The 26,487-nt window shown below is 48.0% G+C and overlaps 1 protein-coding gene across 5 annotated transcripts in view; it reads right to left on the minus strand.

Annotated features, from left to right (window-relative positions):
- NTRK3 (neurotrophic receptor tyrosine kinase 3) overlaps window positions 1-26,487 on the minus strand; it is a 224,353-nt gene that overhangs the window by 66,316 nt on the left and 131,550 nt on the right. Inside the window, exon 13 of one of the 5 annotated variants that reach the window (XM_035890600.1) lies at window positions 5,918-6,036. The exons of the other annotated variants lie outside the window; for them this stretch is intronic. Within the exon in view, the coding sequence (XP_035746493.1) occupies window positions 5,918-6,036 (119 nt within the window). Of the gene's footprint in view, window positions 1-5,917; window positions 6,037-26,487 lie in introns of those variants that run through there. 5 annotated transcript variants of the gene reach the window in all.

Below are 26,487 nucleotides of genomic sequence, written 5' to 3' on the forward strand. Positions count from 1 at the left end.
AGTTCAAATGTAATTGTCTTGTACTTGCACTCTGCTTTACTGCTGGAGAGACCATCATCTTCACTTAGCGAAGCAATCTACCCGCATTTATTTACTAGGGCTGGCAGTGTGGGTTGGGATTATTTTAGCTCTTTCTTAGCTTGACAAACTCAAAGCCTGAACTCCACCTCAAAGGGCAGTCTGGCAAAAGCTCAGTGAACACTCTTTTGAATTTCTGTACCGATTGCAGTAAGAACAGGCACTTACCACTTCTCGGGAAACCGATTACCAAATCCCAGTAAGGAAGACGGACAGACAACCCCCAAAACTCCAATGGTGCCTCCAAGGAGGTGAAATTCAGAACTGAAGAACATCAGGAAGTCACACAGCCAAACTGAGCTCCCAGTAGAAGCAGAAAGGCACCGTATCTGCACCCCCAAGCCCTCTGTGGCTTCCCCACGGGTCAGTTTACAAGACACACAAAGGAATCCACATTGGGCAAATTAACTTATTTTTACCATTGGGTTTCCTATGTAGTTTTTTAGGGGTCAAGGCAGAGCGGTATCTATGTGATCCCCCATGGTGTGGCCACAGGGTAGGATGTCCTACCACCTGCAGTGCATCCATGTGCCACTGCAAGCTCAGGCCACCAGCGACCTGGGGCCAGCAGCTGATGCTCTGTGGCATCAGACTTCATGCTGGCACCACCAGGGAGCCTGCCTGTCATGAGGAGAGGGGGACACACGTCATTGGGGAAACCACAAAAGATACAGGCAAAGCAAAATGAGCCACAACACTGTGTTGTTGCTTCACCAGGTACAGCACCTTTTCCAGCCGTGTGCGTGCCGGTCTCCCATCACAATCTTTCCCCTTCAAAGTGGCTGTGTGTGCTTTCCTGCAGCTTGGTGAACTTTTCTGCCAGTTGGTCAGGGTCTGCAGGCACTGGTAAGCACACAGTTAATAAGGACTCTCTGACTCATAGCATAAGCTGCACCAGAAGCGCTTTGGAACGTTAAGCAAAAACAAAGTCACGCGGCATTGATTTCTTGCATGCTCTCTTCCTGCTGCTCCTCCAAACCTGTGGTTTTTAGCTTTACTACTGTGTCTAGGCCTCTTTATCCTCCACTAATGCCAGGGCTTACCCCTCAGGATCTGCAGCTTGCTCTGGGTACAAATCAGAGCAGATCAGAGATGCTCTGCTGCAGCTTGCTGAAACAGCAGAAGCACCTTCCTCTTCCTCTCCGCAGCTCCTGGGTCTTCTGCCCCACCACCCCTGCCACAGACACATGCTGGAAAGGCCAAAGACCTGGTGGTAGACAAAACTACCACCTTCGAAGAAACTCCAGCCTCTCGAGAAAAAGGGGCTGACTCCTCAAAAGCATATCTAAATAAATATAAGAGCAGCAAAACCATCAAGATTCATCCTGGGCAACTTGGATAAGCAGCTACAGAGACTCAGTATAGCCCAGTCGTGACCTACAGTGCCACACACACCTCAAACACTGGCCTGCAGCAAGTCCAAGCCTAAGGTCCCACAGGGCCACACATTGTTTCCATCATGCAAAGAGGTACTGTGCCAGAATCATACCGTGCCCATCACAGTCCATCCAGGCATGAACTAAAAAATAATGTGACTCCATCTTTTTAGAGTCAAAACACAAGCAAATAGAACTTCTCTGCTTGTTCATGTGCAGGCTCCGCGCTCTACAAGAAGTGAGAAGGCAGAGTTGTGATTTTCAGGATACATACCACTGCCTGCACCCTACCAAACCAGCACCCCAAGCTCCCTCAGTAATAAGCTCTGTAAACAGCCCAAGACCCATTTGAGGCCAGTGTGGGAAGGGAGATCGAGACATCAATATCACCTCAGGGTCCAGCTGTCTCAAAGAACACGGAGCCTTCACACGGGTGGAGGCAACACAGAGGCAACAGAGACAACCAAGAAGCAAGCGCCCAAGCCCTCTGCAATGCCTGTCAGAGCCCGCAGGCATGGCTAAGCTATGTCCTTGGGAACTGGCAGTAGCAAAAACATTGTGGGAACTCATAGGTATGGAATTCGTTGCCCTGAAATACAAAGCAAGGTGGACTAAAGCTGACAACATTACTAGCCTAAGTAATTGGTTAATCAACCCCCTGTTTGCAATGTTTCTGGGATGTGAAACTTAGTAACAGACCCTGAAGCAGAGGGGAGGGAAAGTCAGAGCTTCCAACACCCATGTTTGTTTCCCACACCTCAAAAAGGAGAGGGAAATAGGGATGAAATCCAGTGCAGCTCAGCCACCCATTCCATGTGTAAGGTTGTAGGTCAGGAGACAACCATTTGTCTCAGGCATTACAGGCATCCCTGGAAAGGTAAAGACCTCAGCCATCACCTAATCCTGTGAACCACAGCCCCCAGTCACTTCTAGAGGCATACTCATTAGAAGGGAATAGCATGCAGAAATTCACTCAGAGCATCATTTTGAGACATTTGCTTGAAAGTCATGCCAGGAAGTTATAGGAACAGAAGGATGCTGGAAAACATGTTTCTATTTTGCTCATCAAAACTCTCACTACATTTTCTAAGAGGGTTCCAGCACCATCCACCAATATCAGCTCAAACACATGCCCAGCCTCATGCCCACCGTCACCAGCAGCTTTAAGTCACATAAATGACACCTCCCATTAATGATACTAAGACATAGCCCCTAAGACACACCGTCACACCGAGCCCCCCACGTTGCAGGGTGCCTCCTCTCTCCTCCTAGAGCAACCAACCATCCTTACACAAATTCCTGGTGAGGAACCCAAGTGCAGTGCTCAATCGTACCCCACCACCTCTACATCATGCATGTCCTCGCTCGCTTAAAGGGAGGCTAATTGTCCCTGATGAAGGGACAACAGTCCAACACCCAACAGGAGAGCAATTTTCACAGCCACGCAGGGAGACCTGCAGCAACAGCACGTTCTGAAACGAGAGCTCTGCAGCCAGAACAATCTTTTAGTGTCAAGCTCCATGAGAGATAAGGCTCCTAATAAAAATTTTTCCACTAAGCGTAAAAACTTGTCTTGGCAAATCCTGACACCATCTCCCAGCAGTACTGCCTTGTCCCTGAGAATATGACCATTTTGAGATACAAAAAACAACAGGTTGTCAACTGAGATCATCAGCAGCTAAGCTCTCAGGCAAGAAAACATCTTTGTGCCTGAGGATAGCGACAGAAGCAAGAGCTACACCTGAGCAATGTTCACATCACAACTGTAAATCCCACCCTCCACACCCCCCGAAGAAGCAAACCAACCAGACTCCCCACACATGGACCATCTCATGAAGAAGTAGACTATAGGATGTGTCATTCTGAACGTTTATTTGTTTTGTCTTCAAAGAAGAGACCTGATGCAGCTGTTTCGTTAGAAAATAAAGTGTTTATTAAGAAACTAGACATTGAACACCCCTATAGTCTCTGTGAAAAGGGACCGTCCCATTTCCCATTAGCACAGGATGATAGTTATGGCAAGATAAGAATGCTCAAAGATGGAGGAGTCTCATTGACAGAAAATGAGGTAATGATTTACAATAATTAAAAATAAAATAAAATTTTAAAAAAAAAACATCCTTAGACTTGCTACTTAAAGCCACCAATCGCAAACGGCCATGACTGGATTTTGTTTTCAGCAGTGAGGAACCAGAGACTTTAATTGGTGTTAAACAAATTGAGACATCGATCACAGTGGGGAGAACTGCTTTAAATTATGCTGTATGGTCCAGAGGATTTCTTCTAAGCAGAGATGGACCTGAGCTGTAAAATTCAACCCTTCCTCTGCTAGGGTGTTTGGATATAGGCTTCTGGTCCAGGCCCACGGATGTATCTCTACGACAGATACACACAGTTGAGAGCAGAGTCCCCTGAACAGTGCTAGGGAGAGGAGACAGTTCGGACGGACAAGACATCCCCGGGTCAGGTGGCGACTTCCAGGAGATGGGGAAATTCAGTTCAGACAAGCACCCAGTGATTCACACGCTTGGCGAAGCTCCTCCTCCCTCTGTGAATCTGCAGAATTGAGGTGTCAATAACACATGGCCGGAGGTCCTCTCTGGCGGTGCACCTCTTGCATTTCCAGCTCCGATGCGGGCAGGAAACATTGTTGGGAGTTTTGGTCATGGTTTCTGAAGCCATCCAACCTGAGCCAGGCCTCCTCGTCCTAACGCAGATGCCCCCCTAAGGCATGTCCATTAACTTAAAGCAATCTGCTACGGTTTCTCCTGGACTCTTCTATTGCACTTTACCTTTTTACGCAAGTGAACCAGGAAAAGAAGCAAGAGAATGGAATATTCCCAAGGACAAGAATAGCCAAACCTCCTGGCAATCTCCAGGGTGGTTCATGCAGGTCACCTGTAAAGGCAGGATGAAGCAGAACATCCCATTCTGAGGCTTCTGCCCAGTTCTGGTGAAGGGGGCCATGACTCTTTCCAGTGGCAGTGGCCCTTCAGGGCTGGTGATTTAGACATCCCTGATCTGACAAGGTCATCTCGGGCCACCGAGAAGGTAAGCAAAGCTGGGTGGGCTGGTGAGCAAGCTCCTGGTTCAGTACTCCTCTCAGAAAAGGATCTGGCCACACCTGAAGATTTTGGAAGGTGTTGTTTTTTCCTCTAGAGAAAATCTGCCTTGCTTATAGATTATCACTGATATGTGTGAGCAAATCTGTATTTCCCGTACACGTGACGTCCAGAGAGTCCAAGGAAAGCCCTGCAAGTTGCCACGAGGGCAGCTGGCTTCTCTTGAGGACAGGACCAAAGGGTTTACTTTTCCATCTGAGAGGCTTTGGATGAAGTAAGACAAAAGTGGGATGGGAGAGGGGGAGAGAATACAAATATCGGCCAGAGAACAGGATCGATATTCCTGTTTATGCCAGAGAAGAAGCAACAGAATACTTATTTTTCCTCCCCTTCAGTCAGTCTGCCTCGAGCTGATGGTTCTGGGTACGTGACTGGGTTACAATCAATCTCTATTTGGGTGGGAATACAGGGGAGAGCTAAAGGGGGCTGGAAGAGGCCCAGCAACTGGGACCTGCGTGCGTCTGCTTTTCTGCTTCGCTTACTGCCCTAGTCCTGGCAAGGACACAGACCCTCCTGAGCTATGGATTCTCCATCCACACGGGAAGTCCAGGCAACTCCTCAGATAAAGCTCATCATTCAAGCAGCAGGGAGAGACCAGAGTACGACAACGATATAGTCAGATCCAACGAGCCGCTCTAACACACAGACAGACAAACAAAAAAAGCCTCCTAGAATATGTGCACTTCAAAGATAACCACGTTCTCTTCCTATCAGAGAAGTAAGATTTTTTTTTTTTCCTTTCCATTATTATTCCTTCCAACATTATTTTCTGTGCAAGAACTGGGAGCGGGGCTGCCTTTGTTCTTACCAAAAGTCTTCGTTCTGCTTTAGTTTCTTCCAGGCTCCCCACCTCGGCTCACTCTGGGAGACCTCCCATGGCGGTGCCACGTAAGAGGTGATGGCAGCATTCACTGGGTGTTGCGAAGACACAAGCTTACAAGGAAAACTCCAAGCAGGGAGGACATAACTAAAGATGTCAGTTTGGTTGGCTTGGTTGGTTTTGTTTTGTGTTTTATTTTAAAGCAAAAGTACAATTATTTACTGTGTTATTAGGATGACTCCTTTCAATTGGGTTTTAATTCTCTTTATTTGCTCTCATTGCTGCTGTTGTGCCTTGCAGGAATATTTAACGAACACAGCGACCATTGGAGGAAAAGAACAACCCTGTTATCTGGTGACAGAAAACCACAGTTTCAGTTGGCTTTAACGTGTGTACAGGCAGGGCTGTAGAGTCCTATTAGGAGGAGACCTCAATCCATACAGACCACGCTTACTGCTTCCCACCATTTTGAGGGCACAGCCTATAAACTTGACATCAGAACAGGGACTTTTAAGGAGTTTTTAAAAGCCATGACGTCCTTTGCTGAAATAAACACTGACATCCTCAACATAAATGCCTTGGTTAAGAGGTTTGGAATGTCCAGGGAGGCTTATTGGATTCAACATAATTTCTCTGAAACCTAAAGGGGAAAAAAAAACAGAAAAAAGAAAAAAGCAAAATAAAGTAAACGAAAAAACAAAAAAGAGCAAAACTAGAAAAAAAGAGAGAGATATCGACACACATGTAATTATTAAAAAAGAACCAAATGAATAACCAGCAAACGGCTGCCATTAAATTAAAGCCAAAACGCCCTCTTTGGGCAGGGCTACCTCGCTCTGGCTTTCCATAAGGAACAGGCAATCTTGTCATGTGGTGCGTGCAGGCACAAGTGCTCCAAGGACAAGGGGCATGCAAGCAGTCTGGATGGAGAACTGGGAACAACTCTCTTCCAGAGGTTCCCACTAACCAGGGGTGGAAAAGTCCTAATTCCTACCTAGTCCATCTTTCCCCTAGGCAGGAAGTGAGAAAAACGGAGAATCCTTCCTACGTCTACTTTTCTCTCATGATTGATTTAGTCTCGCTTAACGTTTCTGAAGCTGAAGAGTACCATTACAAGGCTGGGGAGACCTGACCCCCATAACCACATAGACTTCCATAGCCCCAGTTGTCCCTTCTACGCTGAAACCTGCATACTGGAGGAATCTTCATCTTGCACCACCCCACCTCTTTATAAGTAATTCAAAGGTTTAGGATTTGCCAGAAATATTGGCCAGATGGAAAGGAAAAATAAGGGGAGTGGAGAACATAGGCATGCTCCTTTCTTCAGTCCCAACAAACTTATTGGGCAAATACAACGTTTTCAAGGGCTGTATTAACCATCTCTTCTTAATGCCCCTGCCTTGGGTTGCCCCAGCCAGGGAAACCCACTACTAACATGTTTCTAATATAGAAATTATTAGATATTAATTACTATTAAAGATGAACATTATTCTCTGAAGCTAAATAAATGCAAATATTCAGGACTTGTCAGAGAAGAGTTCTCTGGACTAGAGGGAGCAAACCTGTTGTGGAGGGCTGAATGGGAGCTCCAGGAGGGAATCCTTCTGCTGAGACATCCAGTCCCACAGCCCTCTCAAGGCCTGACTGGAGGAGGGCACATGTTGGTTTGCTGTTAGGACACATCCTGGTGTTTAGCCTACATTTCCCTCCTTCCTGACTTGAACCCCTGTTTTCTATCATCTTTTGTGCTAAGTCCTGCAAGTTCTTGCAGAAAAGACCCATGCATTTGTCTTCAGGTGTCAGCTCATCATTTTTTACATTACTTTCTCAGACACCCATTTGTAACAGTATTTCTACAACTGAAGCCATCCCAATGGACTGGAAAGAGATATGGCAGGAATAGGCATGGGTCATTGAAAATTGTTGCTAAGACTGCAGTGAAGTTGCTCTTAGATCAAGTGTGTGGACATAAGAGGCTTCTACTCCAGCTTAACAAAATCCCCAGTACAGATCCACCAAGTTGCCAGGACCAAGACGTGTATGGCAGGATCCTGGGGATTGCTCTAATCTGTCCCAACTTCTCATAGGCCCAAAGGTTTTTTCCAAGAAAATTACTGGGATGTCATGGTTACACAATTGCTCTAAGGTCTGGAAAATGCTTCAGCTCCTCATACAGTCACAGGATCCTCAACAAATCAGGTAGTTAGCCCAAGTCTGGCATCACTAGAGCAGCATGGAGCAGCTTGGATGCCTTTGTGAAATGATCTCAATAGGAAAAGTGCTTTCTGCTAGGCTAGGAACAGAAAGTCTCTCACGCCAACCAAAAGGGGCTTTTTCCCCCCCTATTTCTTCTGGTTTTTTCTTTTATATCTATTTATATTTCTTTGTACTAACTGCTCATCAAACACGTGCCTCTTCTGATGAACCTGAGGATGCAGACAAAAGCTGTTTGTTTGGTTTGGAACTATTTAAACTTGTTTGGGGGAAACTGTCTGTTACTCTCTGTGGCCCTGAAGGGCTGATCCACATGGGAGAGTAAGCCAGGCTCAGCTTCGGTTCATGTGTCGCAAACAAAATTCACAGGCAAATTCCAAGTGTTGAAATATCATTAGTAGTGAGAAAGAGCCTCACTCAACTCTCAGAGCCAAAGCAGAGTTTAAAGTGCTGATACTTGGAAATGTGTATGTAAACTAAGTCCATTTCTTATCAAAGTCACTGGGAGACAAATAAACATGGCATCCCTGAACGTCACTATTTATCGTTTTTTGCTTTTCATAATATAAATAAATTTTATGGCCACCAAAGGATAGCTGGGAAAGTCTACATTCAACAATACCAAGTATCTCTAAGGAACACTCCTGTCTGCTTTATTTTCTTTGCATTTCTCAGCTCTGCTAAATTAAGGCAATTCCACTTCTGCCGGACCACATCCAACAGACCTAAAAACCCACTGGGGACCCACAGCCTCAGCAAAGGGACATGTGAAAGATCAGCAAGACTTAAGGCTGGGGATGCTGAGGGCTTCGCTCTTTGTCATCAGTGCTATCCCAGCTGCAGGGTTCTCCAGTGACAGCGGGGTCCTTGCAGGATGGGACTGCAGTAGTGGTTCCCCCATAACTGACATGCAGTCCCTACCAAGGGATGATGAGGAATATTGCAGGACAGCCTGTGTTTCTGAAACTTAGGAGCTGAACCCACATACCACTGACTTGGGAAAGCAATGCAGCATCGGTCATTTTGGCATCCTCTCCTCCTGATTTATTAAAGTCCCCAAAGAATCTGAAAAATCCCATGCTTCTCTCCTGACTGGTTTTCTCTCATTCCTCACTGCTGTCTCCCAAATTGTACTGCTACCTTCAACCCCATTCTCTTGTATGGAGCAGAAACCAACAAGGCTCTTGCTAGGTTTATGTCTTCGCTGTCAGGTGTGAGATGCATGATGTTCACTGAGATGTCCAGGGTTAAAATGGGTGAATCTCAACAGGTTCAGAGTTTGGATGCTGCTGTAACCCATGTCATCTTTCTACCATCAAAGCTATTAACTCCTGAAAAACTAGCTTGGATATGTCTTAAAGAACATGGGGTGTTTTTTTACTTTTTTTTTTTTCAAAAGAAAAAAAAAAAGAGAAAGAAAAGTATTCACCTCCTTGGGAGGGGTTGGGGAAATTTTAAAAACAATCCCTTTTGTGGAGTTCCACATTTGTCAGTACTAGCTGGAAAATGGGAGGAAAAATACTATCTTTGACACTGGTTATAGATTTGGAGGCAAACTCCAATATACAAGCCTGAAAATAGTAAAGAGGTAAAAAACCCCACCCTGTAGGTTCAAATCAAAACCATCTCCGAAGACCTACAAAACTGGGCAGGGTCTGACAGATTTGTGTTTCTCCCTGTTCTAGTGAGACCACTTTTTAAATTAAACCATGATACTGTCTCTGCTAATAGCCATGATATGGTAGTGGAATAAATGTATGGAGAGTGTTGGAGAACAGGGAAGGAGGAATGAGCTCAGATTTGCTGTGCAGCTCTAACAGCTTGAGATGGAGGGGGCAGATGGGGCATTTCTCTAAGCAGGCTGGAAGGATGTGGCAATGAAAGGACAAGAAAATTGAAGGCAACCAAACCATGCAATCAGGTTTTGTCCTCAACCCTGGCCATCCACTTAGTCCTCCAGAGCTGTCTTGCGTTTCCCAGCACCCTGGCTAGCAGGTCTCAGCCAGTCTGCCCCATGCACATATGCATTCCAGCCTAGAGACAGTGCCCTGCAAGGAACACCCTTCCTCCAATTCAGAGCAAGACTAAGGAGACAAACCAGATCATTTCACCTCGCCTTTACTGTTTACCTTCTGGTAGAAACACAACCATTCAAATATATCACGCTTCTAGGGCTTTGGGGATCTGAGACTGCTCCAGGTCACCTGAGAAGAGCAGCAGGGAACGTGACACAAGGAGGCGAGGGAACGACGCAGAAAATGATGCACAAATCCTCACGGCAGCCCCATCCACCACAGCAGGAGCGGTGCAGCCCCATTTTGAAACCCAGGGACAGAAATTGTTTCTAAAACAGCAGCATAAATTGCTGTGGGAACAATGAGAAAAGCAACGGGATGCCATGTAACACCTGGCAAAAATGGGTTAAACAAAAATAGCAAATTAGGGGCAACGAGCTGGCCAAACATAGCACTGCCATCCACACAGCCCACTTTAAGCAACAGAGCTTTGGTTTTTCTTCTGTGTTACAGCAGAACTTAGGCTATAAAGGAAAAGCAATAGCAGACTCCAACAACAGTGTACATTTTATCTTTCTCTATGCACAGATACGAAGTATGAATAGCATCAAAGAAGGCATGAAAACCATCAAGCCTGGCCCGCATCCAGAGCAAAGGAAACAGCCATCCATCTAGTCAAAGCCAGGACTGATATATCTATATCTGAGGGGAAAGCAGCACAGCAATCCAGGTTTCCTGTCATGGAAGGGTTCATCTGCAGGGCTATAATACAAAAGCCTCTTTTTTTTTTTTCCTTAACCCCCACCCAACATATAGCAAGGTGAGATGCAACCCAACCTGAGGCCTCACTTGCCGCAACAAAGCAGGTCACAGAAGCTTAGCAGAAGCACACCATGAGGTTCTCCCTGATGCTCTCAGCTGCAGATAAGCACATCATCTCCTCTACCATCCAAGGTAGTCAAAGAGCCTAGACCTCCTCTCATTTACACCAGCCCAACACTGTTGGTCACAATGGAGAACCTCAAGAAAATTCAGCCCACAGATGAATTTCACACCGATACACAGACCTCAAGCAGATCTTCAAGGGGATAACAGCTCTTTTAAGACTCACAGAAATACTCTGAGAGCTACAGAAATGTTTATGATTGTTCACTTTCATGGAAACAGGGTCCTTATTCCCCTCCACAGCAGCTCACCTTGTATCTTTGTTCATTTTCCATGGTTTAACCTCAGGCATAAGAGTCTCCCACTTTAGTCAACGAGACTTGACATCACTGGAAACCTCTTGGGAATGTGCTAGATGGAGGTATAGCTACAGTTTGTGGCATCTTCATCTTCTCCATAACCCAAAATCATGAGCAGGGGATTGCAGCACTGCATGTGTTTTTGTGGACAGGAAAGGGAAGAGACGGGCTGAGAGCAAGAGAAACAGCAGAAGCGAATGGGTCCAGAAGATCCAATTTCCACACAAATTTCTCTCATGCTTAACTAGAGCAGAGGAAGGGGTAGGAGAAGACTGCAGGCACTCAACGGCTGAACAACGTTCCTTGAGAAAAGGGCAGCATTTGCAGCTTTCCACGCAGTGAGCTCTTTAAGACTATGTAAGATTCATTAAACCTTTGGTCAGAGGAATTCCAGTATCCGTTGCATTTCTACTGTTGCCGCCGTTAATGTGGGCCATGTCCATATTAGCTGGGATCACAAGTTTGTTTTCTCTGGAACTCTTTCATGGATGGAGTAGTTCCAAGATACTAAATGATGTAGCCCGATAGCTCAGGAGGCAGAGCTCCAAGATTCCCCACCGATCCCCCTTAGGAAAAGCCCCAGAGTAGGAAAGCACTTACCAGGGTATAAAGTAAAAAATAAGAAGGAAAAAAAGATAATAAAAGAATATGTTTAAGACAAAGGACACAATAAAAAAATTATTTTCAGGTCTGAGATGCCCTGTGATTGGAGCCAAAGCTCCCTGTCCAGAGGCGCGGCCAGTGCTTTTCCCCAGACTGCACAGAGGTGCAGCTATTTAAAGCCACTTGGAGGCCCACTGCAAGATGGAAAGCAGCCAGATCAGTTGGGCCTCATCGGTTTTGTTTTCGTTAGATTGAAGCCAGAGCATGTGAAATGACTTGTAAGAGGACCGGGGAAGGGGGAAAGACTGGGCACCCAGCAGTTTCACCCACAACATGCAGAGCTTAGTCTCTGCCTCATTTAAATTGTACTGGGTCAGAGAGAAGGTACCTGAGCGAAGAGGATGACTGCTTCATCCCTCGTGACACCCACGGCTGCGCAAAGGTGCGTGGCGAAACTCTTGGGGTTTATAGGTCAGCCACGAGAACAAGCTGCAGGAAAGTGCTTGCAAAATGCCTGAGAGTTTGGTGGTAGCTGCCATCCTGGGCACTATCAAGCTCTGTCCCTCTGCGTGCTTGCACCACTACACCCAGGAGCCTTCTCCTCCGCAATTCTCACCTCCTGGAAGAACAACCGCGCCTCCCTGCCTCCGCGAGTCCCCACCTCTCACCGCCGCGCACTCTCTGCGCTCCACAAACCCCACAGGACCCGGCATGAAAGATCCCATCCCAACAAGTAATACATCGTTTTCATCGCTTTGGTTTTCAAATATATTCTTTTGTCAATTTTTAACTTTTTTTTTTTCCCCCCTCCAAGTCAGCCCTCAGAGTGCTGCCAATTTAAGCGCTGTGCACGGTGTTACAAGAGCTTCTCATTTCCACTTTGCCTGACAGGTATCCGCGTCCCTCTGACACCGCCTCTGTTCCCCAGCTGCTTCAGACAGCGTTTTACAGAGTTATTGAAACCACTGACTAATCTGCCCAGAAATGAATATCCACTGGGAAAGAATCTGGTTGGGCTCGTGTTCCTTAATTGCTGATTAATTCCAATTATGGTACAGCGGATCCACCAGTACCACAGATCACCACATCAAAGAGCCAACCAGCAAAGGAAGCCCCTAAGTTAGAACAGCAAAAGCCCTCTTGCAAAATTCTTTTCAGCCGGAGAACGCTTCATAAACATTAATTTGTTACGCCTTGCTCATCCCCTTGGGAGGCAGGAGCTGTTATATTCATTACGCAGATGGCAAACCAGTGGCACAGAGCAGGACCACAGTTTCTCCAAGGTCCCCGAAGGAACCGATGCCAGTTGTGGGCACTCAGCAGGGAACAGTCCCAGCTCCCAGACTCCTGTCCTCTCCAGGAGCAACGGGGTCTAGAAGGGGACAGAAATGCTTGGTAAAGCCAGATGGCTGCTGTACGAGAGCCGACACCAAAAGGAGACACACACAGCGGATAGGAAAGCACGCATCTGCTGCAGTTTGCAGCTGGGATCTTCCCTGCCCAGGCAAGGGCCAGCGATGCTCTCCCGCTCTTCTGAGCACAGGAGGAGGCTGGTGGAGGAGCTGATCAAGGCCCAGGATAAATCCTTGCTTGCTCAAGTCTCTTTACTCTGCCATCTGTTCCAGATGCCGTCTGGAAAGGCCAGAGCTGCCCTCCAGGAAGCCCAGGAGCAGTACAAGCCTAAGGGCCTGAAGTGTCAGGAGGAGCATCCTGTGGGGAAATGAGATTTCGTGGAGTTACAAGCTGAGGATGGAAACTGAGGAGCACAGGAGGTCTCGGCAGGCAAGGAGGCACCAAGCACTACAGAGGAGTTGTAAATGGGAACAGGAAGAGCTGAGGGCAAAACCACAGTGAGAGCAGCAGGGAGCCTCGAGGAACAAGGTTTTGTTGGTTTTTTTAGGCTGTTCGGATGCTGCGTTGTCTGGAATTGTTGTCCTTCGTCTGTGTCTCTCCAGCATTCCTGTTCTGCTGATTGCTTTGAAAATGAAGGCTGCCACCACAGCTCTTCTCTTGATAACCGCCCTGCTGGATGGTTCTCAAAGGAAGTTTCCTTCTGCACCAAAATATGTCAGAAGTGTCATTAATCTTCCCGGGGAGAGCTCCCGGCTCCAGATTTCATTTCAAGGCCGTGTTTTGGTACCTGCCAGTATGTGTCAAGCCCTAAAACACACACCCCAGGGCACAGGGAGGGCTGTGCTTTCCCCAGGGGAAGAGGGGACAGCAAGCAGAGGAACATAGGTTTGCGCTGGGATCGTGCTGCTCCTAGGGGACAATTTGGGTAGTGCCAACCAAGCGAGCGGCAGGTATTTGCGGTGGCCTTCTTTCTGCAGGAGGGAAGAAGGCGCTTGGCTCCCACAAAACACACACGAAACGTAATATGGTTTTGCAAGAGAAGCTATGAAATGCCTGGAAAGATCCTTGCAGCCAGCAAAGCAGAGATGAGGCGAGTGCACTGATTGGGGGGCTGCTGCTGTGCAAGAGGACCCTCACACCACCCCACAGCGGAGGGCAACCTTTGCAGAGCGGGGCAGGTCTGGCACATCACAGCAGGGTGGCAAATGAAGACCTAAGCCCAAAACGCGTGGCTGCTGTCAATTAGGAGTCTTCATTCAAAGCAAGGAAGAAGAACCAGGGTTTCTTCCCTACAAGCTTTTTCCAGCAAGTGGTCTAGCTGTGAATTTTTGCTCTGGCAGTCAGCTCCAAGCTTAATGAACTGCATGACTGCCAGACCCTTCTCTGACCCAGTTTCATTTGGGGTCTGAAAATAAGTCTCCCTCTCTCCCTTCTCCTGCTCACATCAAGCCACCTAAATGCACAAGGCATTTAAAGCACTTCAGCCCAATCTTATTTCACACCATATAATTCCGTGCAAGCCTTTGTGCCTGCCTGCCCTGCTTGTGTCCTTGGCATGTGCTCATCAAATATCAGCAGAGATGAGGGACAGGGAAGGAGCTGAGCCCTCAGGCCTCCGGGTGGGGAGGCACTGCAACATGGAAACTCCCGGGGATGTGACTATCCAAAACCCATTTTCCCTCCACCAGAGAATTTCACGCTTGAGAAAAAGGGAAACAGCTTTACTTAAAAAATAAGTTCTTGCCTCTTCTCCATTATCTATCATCAGAAGTCCTGCCTGCCACCGTAGCCAGGACACATCCTCCTCTATGTGCACTGCTCCTCAAAGCAAGAGCTGCCCACACCGGGGCAAAAGCATGCGAAACCATACACTTCTAGTGGCACTTTCGTCTTTGTACATGCAACTAAATGTAAGAGATCACAGCCCACAGCCATGAATTCAACCGCAGTGTCAAAACCAGCCCGTGCAGAGAGGAAACCGAGCCGAGCCATACCAAAACTGCCAGCAGAAAGCAGGGAGAGCCCGTACCCAACCCACTGCACGTGGGACACGTGGGATGGCCAGCGGGGAAGCGTGCGAGAGAAAAGCAGCGCGTGATGCTGTAGCGCAGAGCACAGGGCAGGAGCTGAGGAGCGCCAGAGAGGGGCCGGAGAGCCCGCGAGCGCACACGTGTGGGGCTGGGAGCATAACGTTGCTGAACGTTTACTCTCACTTTACATTACGGATTTAATGGCTTTTAACAGCAGACTTTGTAAGCGATCAGGAATTGGAACAAAAGGAGCTGGGGGAATAATTATTCTAACCAGGGGAGCTAAAGAACATGGCAAAATCACGTGCTGAGCAATCATGCTAATTAAAGGCACCCAGAAGAATCAGGATAGAAACGCCAAATGGTTTTCACTCTGCTGCCCTAATCCACTAACTGCCTCGTCACTTTGACTCCCACCAGCTGTGGGAAGGACGGCTCTGGGTGAGTGGGTTTGTAGCAAGAAAGGATGGAGCTAAACAAGTGACATGGGGGGGTTGGTCCCCTCTGCAGTGGGCTGAAGCCACGCTTGGCCTGCCAGACTGAACAGTGGCTGCTGTGCACCAGCAGCCTTGCGGGGGGGTGGGACCAATGCCCCCACAGCCTCCAGCTGAGCAGCAAGGATCCAAACATACTTCCCAAAAAGCAGAACAGCCGCTGGCAGCTCCCAGCGTGAGGCTAAACACAACCCACAGCCGCAACCCTGGTCCTTTCAGGCTGGTTGGCCCTGCTGTGTAACTGCCTCTGCAATTAGCTGTGTTGGGTGGCTCAGCATGGTGGTCTGCCCCGAGCTGTGTCTGGGGAGCACATTTACTAGCACCACACCGGAGCTCCAGCAGTGCTGGACTTGCTGCTCCCTTGTCTACACAGCTTTGGTCATCACTCAGGTTGGTGCAGGGGCTTGCAAAGGTAAGGATGGACATCATCTGTGTAGCGGGCATCGTCCTGATCTTCTACGGCTTAAAATGCCAGCTGGGGTTCCTGCCATGCTAGCATCAGAAAAGCAAGAACTAATGCTGCAGCATGGGCAAGCTTTTGCACAGAAAACACGGAGACTAGGAAAATGTCCATGTTATAGGGAAAGGGAATGAACACAATATTTCTCTAACAGGCTGGAGGCTTTACAGACCCAGGTAAAAACTCCCATGCGCTCAGCCTGGTGTAAAACCCAAGACAGACTCCTTGAGGAGCTGCTGAGCCATGACCTGTTGGGGATGTCAGGGGGAGATCTTCCTCGGACATTGCTGGAGTCCAGCAGGGCATTACATGCCAAGGCAGATGGGTGCAGAAAACATTATTAACAGAATAAGATGCACAGTGGTGAAATCACACATGGAGTACTGTCCTCTATCTCTATCCTTTCCAACCTCCAGGAGAAGGTCCACCTCCAAGAACTGCTTGGGTGAGATGCGAGTGCTTTCCTCTCCAGCAGTGCAGACCTGGGTTTCATTGCAGCAGACGCCTACGTTGGCACAGAGCAAGAGCTGCACGTAGGGGAGGTGGGGCAGCAGAAAAGCAAATGCTAACAATTGCCATCAAGTAACAGCTTTCTATTTAAAAAGCAATGGTTTGTTTGTTAATCAACAGGTCCATTAACACGGAGCAAATGCCTCTCTAATGGACACCCACAGGATCACAGGCTGAACTATTTGTGTGCGGCATCTTTTGATTGATTCACCCTAAAGATCATCAAGTAAATGAGAGAGGATGTAATATTTCTGCAGGAAACATTCCACAGCGGATACATTGATTGCGACACTCAGCCAGCTGCTGTGTTAGTCTCTTCTTAAAGAGACTTCATATTTGATTCTCTGATTAAATATTTTGAAGCCATGAACAAATCAGGGACATTGGCTCATCTGTGCCAGGCGCTTGGCCCATGGAAACTTGATACCCAGCCAAGGAGGACCACATGAGCGGCTGATGTCCAACCTGCTGCCTCTTTTCCTGCCCTCAGGGCTGATGATCCCATTCCCTCAGTCCTTGCCCAGCCACACAGATCACTGCCACTCCATTGCCTGGCCTCTTCCTGCCACTGCTAAATCCTTGACCCAAGCCAAGGGAGCCTGCTTGGTGGCACACCAGGAACACAGGTCTGTTGACTCATTTTTCAACTCCTACCTGCAGCTAAAGCTGCAAAATCATGACCTGTTTTGCCTGCCAGTGCCTCTCGGACTTCTGCTCTGTCACCATGGCGAGTCTATTTTTAATCAAAAGCCCACTGAACACCCAACAGGACAAGGGGAGGCAGGACTGAGAATAAGGAATACCCTGAGAACAAAGGAAGAAAAGTCCAGGACCCATGAGGAAAATAGCAATGAAACCATCAGCTGAATAATTTGCCACACCAGCAATCCCAGCTGGCAGAGACAGCCCACGAGCCAGAGCTAAGCACTTGCTGCAATCTTCAGTTTGCAAAAGCGGGTTCTTTTTCCCACAGACCAGACACTGTGCTGACACCTCCTTTATGAGCTGCTGAAAAACCACCATCTTCTGAACAAGCTCCACAAAAAGCCCAGTGATGCTTCCAGTTTACGAGCAAGCCCTGCCACCGCTCAGCAAGCCGCAGCCTCGGAGCTGTGGAAGCCGCCCTGAATGAGACCAGCGGGGACAGGAGAGCCAGGCTGCTGCCACCACTTCTGCAACGACATGCGTATTTCACATGCAAATGAGCTGCACAAATTGAGACCAGACCCTCCTTTTCCCCTCTGAGCTACTCATAAATAACAGAGGCATAAGGCAGGTGAAGGGTCTTCGAGGCGGGTGAAACACAGAGGTACAAAGGACCGAGCATCTAACTGGAGACAAGAGGAGAAAGCTAAACGCTCACCCAGGTCCCACGGGGAGACAGCTAACCCTCCCCTCCGGAGATAAGCTCCATCAAGAGGGCATCCAGCCTGCTGGAATATTGACTCCTTGAGGCAAATCAGAGGTGCCAGCAGCTACAAATGAGGGCCTTTCTCTGCTGTAGCTTCCATCCTTTCTCCCCTGCAGTACCAGCAGGGAAAAAAATAAATAAAAAGAGCCTGCAGGTCCCACTGAGGCTAAACTATGTGTGCCATCACAGCCTTACAGCCAGGCAACAAGGTGAGAGCTGCAGGTATAAGCTTGGCCATGGATGCTGGGCTCCTGGCCCCACTTCCTTTCTTTTCAAAGAAAATAAAATCAAGTTTGTATCGACTACTGAGAAAACGAGATAACATTATACAGGACACGACCCTCCACAATCGAATTAGGTCATTGCAACATCATAACCAGCACGGAATATGTAGCCCTGATAGCATATAGGATCAAGGAGAATGATTTTATGCAGCAAACATTAAAAGACAAAAGGAAAATGAATCATATCAGGACATCAAGCAAAACCAGAGGGTGACATAAGTTTGGAGTGGCAGGAATGACCAGCACTCCCATCGCAGGTTTTCCCTCCCAAGCCCTTCCTTGGGTTCCCATTCAAACAGGCCTGCCACTTCTCTGAGCTGGGCATTAAAAACATGGCAAGTGCTGAGAAATACCTTTGCCGCTTTCTGCACAGCTTCCTTGCTTCTTCAACGCCAGAGCTCTGGTTTCCAAAAGAGTAAAGCCGCTATTCACAGGGCAGGTTTCCAGCCCTGGCCCTCACTGCGTCAGCAAAATACCCAACAGCAACACACTCAAGGTGCCGATTTTGGGAGTGCTGAGACCTGGTTAGGTAGGGGACTTAACGTCCTACTTTTGCTGTAAGTCACCACTTCTGTGTCTATATATACATTGCACACAGATCATCAGAAAATAAAACCAAAATGTGTGGTCCAGCTGTGCAGCCTTTCACCATCATGGTTTGGCACTCAGCTCTCCTCCCATCTCCCTCCCCCAGCTCACCTCTCTCAAACATCCCCTGTCCATGCCCTCTTCCTCAGCGTACCCCTACGAAGGTCACCCCCCATCCCAGCTCTCTCGTACTCTCTCCCGAGTGCTTGGTCTCCCATAGGAAAGCCCTCATCACTCAACTGCTGAGCAATCACCAGCAGAGACAAATCCATAAATCTGCTTCAACCCAAACATCCCTCCACGAGAGGGGAGGGAGTTCTCCAGCAGTCCAGGTGCACATGTTGGTAGGTATTCATGGTGATGTGGAGGCCAGCACATGTCTCTGGAAAGGTGAGGTGGGTTAGCACTAGGTGTAGCAACAGTGCTGTTCTCACTATACCAGGACTGTGAGGTTCTAGATGTGGAGCCTGGGTTCTGCATGAGCTAGGACATGAGTACCAATATCCCAGGCAGGTCACAACCCAGCTCAGCACAACTCCCCCAGTGCCCATTTCACCCCATTAAGTGGAGGAATACACACCCAATATATTCATCCTGTGACACTCAGGAAGGAGGACACAAACCTTCCTGAAAGCGATGATTTACATAGCAGTCTGTGGCAGTGGTTTCCCAACTGCATAATGACTACATTAACTTTAGCTAAGCTGATTCTCCAGAGATGAAGAGATGGAAAAGAGTAATCGAAGCAAACTGTGATAGAGTTTTTGATTAAGCAGCTGATGATCAATAAAAGTTATCTGCAGGGCACAGAGTGTTAATGAGCTACCATTCCTGTAGCAAAGAAACACCTGAGCCCACGCTCCCCGCTCAGCACAGCCCACCGAGGTCAGCAAGACCTGCTCCTCCAGGACCAACAACAAGAGAACATAGGCCACCAAGTCCATGGGTCTCCCCTGCCCTCGTTCCTGTTAAAAGGGCGATGGTGGAAGAAGGAAAAGAAAGAACCTTAAAGAGGAACGTGGCTAGAAAGAGAGGAATGAAAAAGGTTAACAGCCTGATTATTCAAGGCTTGAGATGCTATGTTTGGGGGGAAAAAACAAGCTGAAAAGGCATTCATAACCTTCTCAGACAGCTCCATTAATTTAGAGAGGCCTTTGAGCTCTGCAGCTGTAACACCAGCACCTAGCACACCTACAACAGGGAACAACAAGGACCAGCCAGCCAGGCTACCAGCTCGCTGCAACCAGGGGAGCCACCTGGGCTACCAGCTCTCTGCAACCAGTGATGCAAGGCACAAAATGTCCCACAGCACACCCTGCAATCGCTATCCTGTTACCCCTTCCCCCACAGTGATGTCACTGCAAAGAAGTATTAGGTGTTAAATCTTAATACTTATTAATGTCTTAAATTCATCCCCGAAGATTCTAAGGCATTAAAGAGTGGACTTTATAGAGAATTTCTCATAATAACGTAGCCACCTGCTTAATAGCAAGGCTGCACAAGGGTTTCAGGGAACAAGTGGAAAGGAGAGCTTCAAATTAAAGCTACAGAGAAGAGACAAGACTCACATCAGCAGAGACATAGAACATCATTACCTCTGCCTGAATTTAGCTGTTTCACTGTAACTAATCATTTTGCTCTTCCAGAAATGTCCAGAGAACTGTTAGTGACCACAGGGAGCTACTAGGATCTTTGTATTACATTTCCTCCCAAAGTTGCCTCCTCCGACAGCCCAGCCCAGCCTGCCCACAAAAGGGATTTCTTTTCCCAAAACTCACTTAGCCTTCCCGTCCTTGGAGGGTCTAAGGAAAGCTGAGAAAAAAATCAGCAGACAGGATACTCTTTCTGGAGTGTCCCAAAGGGAACAGAGGGGATGAACAGGACATTAGGATTTCTCCCCCAATTTCTCAAATTCTCACGGAACTGGGGTTTGCAATTGCCCTCTACAGAGACCGCGGCAAGACAGATCATTAATACTACTTGACGCCAAGGATCTTCTGTATTAAAAAAGCACTGCAATTACTTAGTTCAAATCTCTGTATTATTCATAAATCCATATCTATCATAGATATAGTATTTACACTGCTATGGGGAAATGTAATAAATAAGGCAATAAGCGCTTCCTTCCTCCAGGTCAAGATGAAAGTCTGCATGTTGGTGAGCGGCGCTTTCCTTGGGCAGCAAGGTTCGTGTCCCAGGCTCCCCGCTCAATTCCTTCAGCCAGGAACTAAAGCCAAGGTAAAAAAATAACTGCTCTTCCTTCGAGCCCAGCACTCCAGCTCCAACCAACTCCAGCTCCAACCAAGCGGGCCAGGAGGCAATGCTTAGGTGGAATGTGGCCGGCAGAGCTCCTGGGAGGTCGGCAAGGAAAGGTCTCTTCAGAATTAGTCGAGGGAGCAAAACAGAAATATGTTAAACTGTAGCATGCCCCCCATGAAGGTGGAAAGGGAGAATCTGAGCAGGAAAAGCTCCAAATTGCTGTTTTGTGGGATCATAATATATAGCTGACAGCTCCAAGAACTTGTTTTTCCATCTAAACTCCTGACTCCAAAAGACTGACTGTGGAAGGACTTTCAGGTGGCGACTCATAAACACGCAACATGGTCCAGCGGGCTGAACATGGGCCAGGCTGCTGGCTGTCAGCAACCTGGTGTGACCTTGAGCAAATTGATGTCTTTCCAGCTGCCTTTCCTCATCCATAAAATGGAGATGAAGATGTTTGGCAGCCCCTTGATGGGCTGGACCGAAAAATGTCTCTTTCCAGGAAATAGCAGAGGTGCAAGATGCCAGGTTACTTCTTCTCATTAAGAGAAGGATTAAAATATACCCCATCCCTCAAATACTCAGCTGCCTGCTGTGCTCTCAATAAGGTTCCCCTGACATCTGAGCTCTGCTGAGACCTGGCATGAGAACAGGACAGTCCCACCCCACCCCATCTCCGGAATTTGCCCAGAATTTATTTTTAACACAGCCCCCCTGTGAATATTTGTGGTGGGATTCATAGGAAATCGTGCTGATCTCTGACTCTGAGCTAGCCTCACCCTGGCCGCGCCAACAGCCAGGACTACCTAGAGAACAGATGGCACAGTCTCCCCCATCCTGAAACAAGGTGTCTAACACAGGGCAGAGGCAAAGCACCCTATCTCCTTCCACGTGTAGGAAGGAAGCTTTGGGCAGCCACCTCAGATGCAGCTTCTCCTGCTGTCCAGGGGCAATTAACTTGTCCTAGAGCATAAGACACATCAAACAGGGCCCTAAGCTGGGCTTAAAATGACCTTTCAAAATCATGAAGCCCTTTGCCAAGTTCTTTATTTCTTTTTGGGTTGGAATTGTGAGCAATGGGATAGAGCAGAAGCTGTGGCCCATGTGGGAGAAGACTTGATGATTGGGCTGCAACTCTCTGGCATATCAAGACCTCAGGTCTGGCTTGAAGCATTGAGGCCCTTTGCTTTGGTACACACCTGATGGCTATCATCTCCCCTTGCTCAATGCTCCACATCAATTGCAGCGCAGAGATGTAAAATGACTGATACTTTTAATACAAAGGGCCTGTCATTTATTTATTAGCTGGCAACGGGCCCTGCAGTCCACGGTGGATGCATTATAAATCAACTGCATTTCTAACCATTAAAAATTCATCCAATTCATAATGTAGGATGCCTGTAATTTCCTTATTAGTGTTGAGTGTGAAGGATTTTTCTTTCTCCTCCTTTGGTTTTACTGTGCTGCTTTGCTTTCCCAAAGATCCTGCTCATCTGAGGATTAGTTTAGCTTAATCCTGCAAGAGGGAGGTGGAGGGATGGGAAGGGCTGGGGGAAGGGAGGCAAGGGCTGAAGTCATTTTGTTCCAGTGTTTTCTTCTAATTGCAAATTTGCCATATATACTTAGGAGACTTAGCTGCCTTGTCTCCTAGTCACACGTAAGGGAACCGGAGAAACTGCTCGTCCTGAATGTAAGAGATGCTTGTAGGGAAGAAAAAAAAGAAAATGGATCCCTTTTCCCTCTCAAAGGCAAAAAAAAAAAAAAAAAGGAGGTTATGGTGGTGGGACAGGGAAGGATGATGCTAACACATTTTAACAGGTTTTACAAGGTAAGAACAGGTGCCCAGACATTATAAAACAGTACATTTCAAATAGATCAAATATATATGAGATACATATGTATATAAAAAAATAGGTATAGTAACTTTCAGACTCAGTGCTCCAACTCATTAAGGAAAAGTCGGTTAGTAGGGCTGAAAGAAAGGTGCCACCTTTTTGCAGACCCACAAGCGTGACAGAGAACCGCAGGTACTGCTGTGACAGCAGCAACAAATAGGAACTTGGAATTAACATCAGGAAAAGCTGAGTCTACATGAAGCTGTAAGTCATCTCCCAGTTTGAGTACTGCATCCTGTACTGACAACGCTTAACTGCAGACAGACAGATCATTGAGATACGTACAGAAATTTTCAGGCTTTCACTAAGTCTCAGTTTGTTCCTGGCTCTTAAACAGATCTACCCAAGTAGGGGCAGGGAGAGGGGGCCTGAAAAACAGATTCAAGCAGGGTTCAGCATTCACAACTTGCAGTCTGTTTAGGAATGAGCGTGCAGGAATCTAAAAATGGATTATGCAATAAACCCTGCCTTAATGGGAGACAAGCCCGGGCATCGACAGCAATCCTTACATGCTGTGAATTCAATGTACTTTTCACCTCAAGACACTTGCATACAAATCTGACACCAGCTACACGTGGAAATGGGTTTGCTGAGTTCTCAGGCGGGTCTGTTCGCTTCAGTAAATCACACCGGGCTCAACAAGGCTGGTGCTTTACACTTAACCATGATGTAAGACAGCTGCTCCAGGTCAGGGCTTCGGAGCACACCAGCAGAAGCGGTGCTTCCATCGGCAGCAGCATCACCCTCCATCCCATCGACCCCACCGGCAGTGAACCTACTCCATGTCCGCACCCACGACCAACAAAAGCAAGAACAGCCAGAAGGATGCTGAGGTGGACTGGAAATGTTCAGCAACCAAGAATGGCAATTTCTGCATTTTTGTTATATTATACATGAAGCAATCGAGCTCCGCTCTACAGAAAGCAGCGCTGTTCCGCCCACCCCATGCTGCCTTTGACATGTGAAGCTCTTTAGGCAGAATATCTTCTTACATGGGTCTTTCCCCAGCTTTCAGGACTGAACAGGGTATTTGGTGAGCTCCGCTCTACAGAAAGCAGCACTGTTCCGCCCACCCCATGCTGCCTTTGACATGCGAAGCTCTTTAGCCAGAATATCTTTTTACATGGGTCTTCCCCAGCTTTCAGGACTGAACAGGGTATTTGGGGCTGTCTAGCCCAAAAGCAGCACTCAAGGTAGGTTTTTATTTTTTTAACCTGACATAACGACTTCATTGCTAGATCTTGGGCTGTACTTCTTGTCCCACAGGGCAGTGCTACTAATAATGTTCCTGCTGTGTGTGTGGTCATGCAAAACTGCTCCAACTCCTAAACAATAGCAACTATTTTTAATTAGGAATCATAATTTAACCAAACAGTGAGCACACAATGAGAGCCTGCAATCTTCTAACCAGAGCAACAGCTCCTGTCACACCGTGATGAGTCCCCATGCACTTCTGAAAGCTAGATTTTAAGCCTGAAAACCAGCCTCATTAAACTAAAAAGCCACAACGCAATGTCCTTGCAAACTCTGGGAGCTCCCGGTGCCTTCATGGGCACATCCCCCTTGTCCCTGGAACACGGAGGTGCCCCAGCCTCCAGATACTTTCCCAACAGCCAAGCGTTATAAGCCACAGTAAACTCATTAAAAAGCAAGACAAATATTTAACTGATGGCCAAAAGAAAGCAGTATCACAACTCTACCCACATGCACATACACACAGGAGCTATTTTTAAAGGGACCCACAGCAAAATTCACACAACCAATGAGCCATTAGGAGAATACCCTTGAACTCCCTTCGTTACCCCTGACACCAGGGCTGCCTGGGTTTGCAACAGCTTCAGGTCACACACCGTGTCACCATCTCTTGTCTTACAGGGAAGAAGCCCCAGGCATGAGGAGTGTTGGCTGATGACCAGAGCCCTCCTTCCTTTGGCATGGACACCTCCTTCAGGTCTAAGAGCACCGTGGGGTCAAGAGCACTACAAGCACAACTGGATAAGGCGAAGCACCAGTACCTGGGCACGCAGCCAATAACGTAGAGAATGAAAACCTGATTTATCCCCATTTCATCCCACTCCTCTCACCCTGTTACAATGAGTCTTGACTCATGCCAGGCCATGGGTGAAAAGCACGCCTGCGCTGCCAAGCTCTGAATGCCCACTAGAAATTGGAGATGTAAACATCTTTGATGGCTTCAGGCAATCCCTGGCAAAGGAACCGCCTGGTCAGGAGGATTGTGGCATCCCCAGCTTTGCCGAGGAAAGGCAGAGCTGCGAGGGCGTTCAGCATAAATCCACATGTGCTTTGGCAGCATCAGTCGTGAAGCGGAGGTGATCGGTGCGTAGGTGTCACCGTGCAGGAAGCTGAGCCACAGGGAATGAAGAAGAGCTGATTCAGCAAGGGTTTTATACTATGCTCATTGGTGAGCGGGTGGGGAACGCCTGCCCACGTACACAAGCACGGTGGTGCGTGCGTGGGGGCCAGGGGATGCTGCAAGAGCAGTGGGAGGGTGCGTGAGCCCCTGTATGAGATGAGCAGGGGGCTGGATGCAAGACAGAGTATCAGGTGTGCACATACACGTCCTCCATGAGATGGCGCATTGCTTGGGCAGTCCGGTCAAACCCATTTGATGCAGAGATGAGGCTGCCAGGCAGCACAAGCAGTCTGTTGTGCTAGAGCCACTCCAAATCCAGGAGGAAACCAGCTCAGGGCCTCCCCTCACCTGGCTTGTTAAGTGCTTGACAGTTGATGCACGAGCCAACCCTGCTTCCTGCCCCTACAGACACCAGGATTAAACAGTCCAGAGGAGATGCTTTGAGGCCAGAAGAACAGGCAGCTTTGCATGAGAAAACACTTCCTTGCCCACTCCTTGATGTCTGTATTCAGGAGTATTTCCATCACCAGGACAGCCTCTCTGGAGGCAGGTCAAGGTTAGCAGCCCAAAGCCGTGTTCTCCTTGAAAGGTTTCTCTTCCTAATGGATGCCCATCACCAGGAAGGTCCCTGCCCAATTCACCATCACCCACCGCAACTGTGCTGCCAGCATCACTTCCCTGCACCGGGACTGGAGCCCGCTTGGCCCCCTTTGATCTTCGGTGTTGCTACAAATATCTTCAGTAAGCACACACTACGGCAACAGAGATAGCAACAAAAACCTGGGCAGCTGCAGGAGGTGATCAGCTTATGTGCAAACCAAGCCACATCACATCTGGAGCGAGGCAGGGCTGCACTGCTGGCTGCAGCGCCTCCTTCTGAAGCAGGCAGGGGCCAGGCAGAGCCACAATTCTCACCCTCCCGCATTGCTTTTCTCTCTCTTGATACAACCACCCAGCCAACACCTGCAGAGCTGGCTGAAGGGCAAGGTACACACAACAGATTTTGCCAGCCTTTCCAAAACAGCCTGAAAAGCTCTTCATTTCTGTAGCACCATCACGGCAGGAAGGTCTGCAGGTTGACTCACTGAGCATGATGTTGCAGCTCGAAGTACAGGTGCAATGGGTGGGATGGGCACTCTGCCTCTGCAAACACAGAGTGGACTTCTCTGACTTCTGGGAAATGTGGATATTTCTTTCACTTGCTCTTTTAGAGCTGGATGGAACAACACAGAGCCACAGGTAAGGAAAACCAGCTGAGAGGGCTGGGAAGAGCTAAGCAGGTTGAATCAAGTCCCGCTGGCCATGGGATCTCTCCTGTTAGTCAGATGTCGCAGTCTGGAGAAAGGGACAAGAG

This window comes from Egretta garzetta, unplaced genomic scaffold (assembly GCF_000687185.1).
Source record: "Egretta garzetta isolate BGI_Z169 unplaced genomic scaffold, ASM68718v1 scaffold322, whole genome shotgun sequence".
Lineage (NCBI taxonomy): Eukaryota > Metazoa > Chordata > Aves > Pelecaniformes > Ardeidae > Egretta > Egretta garzetta.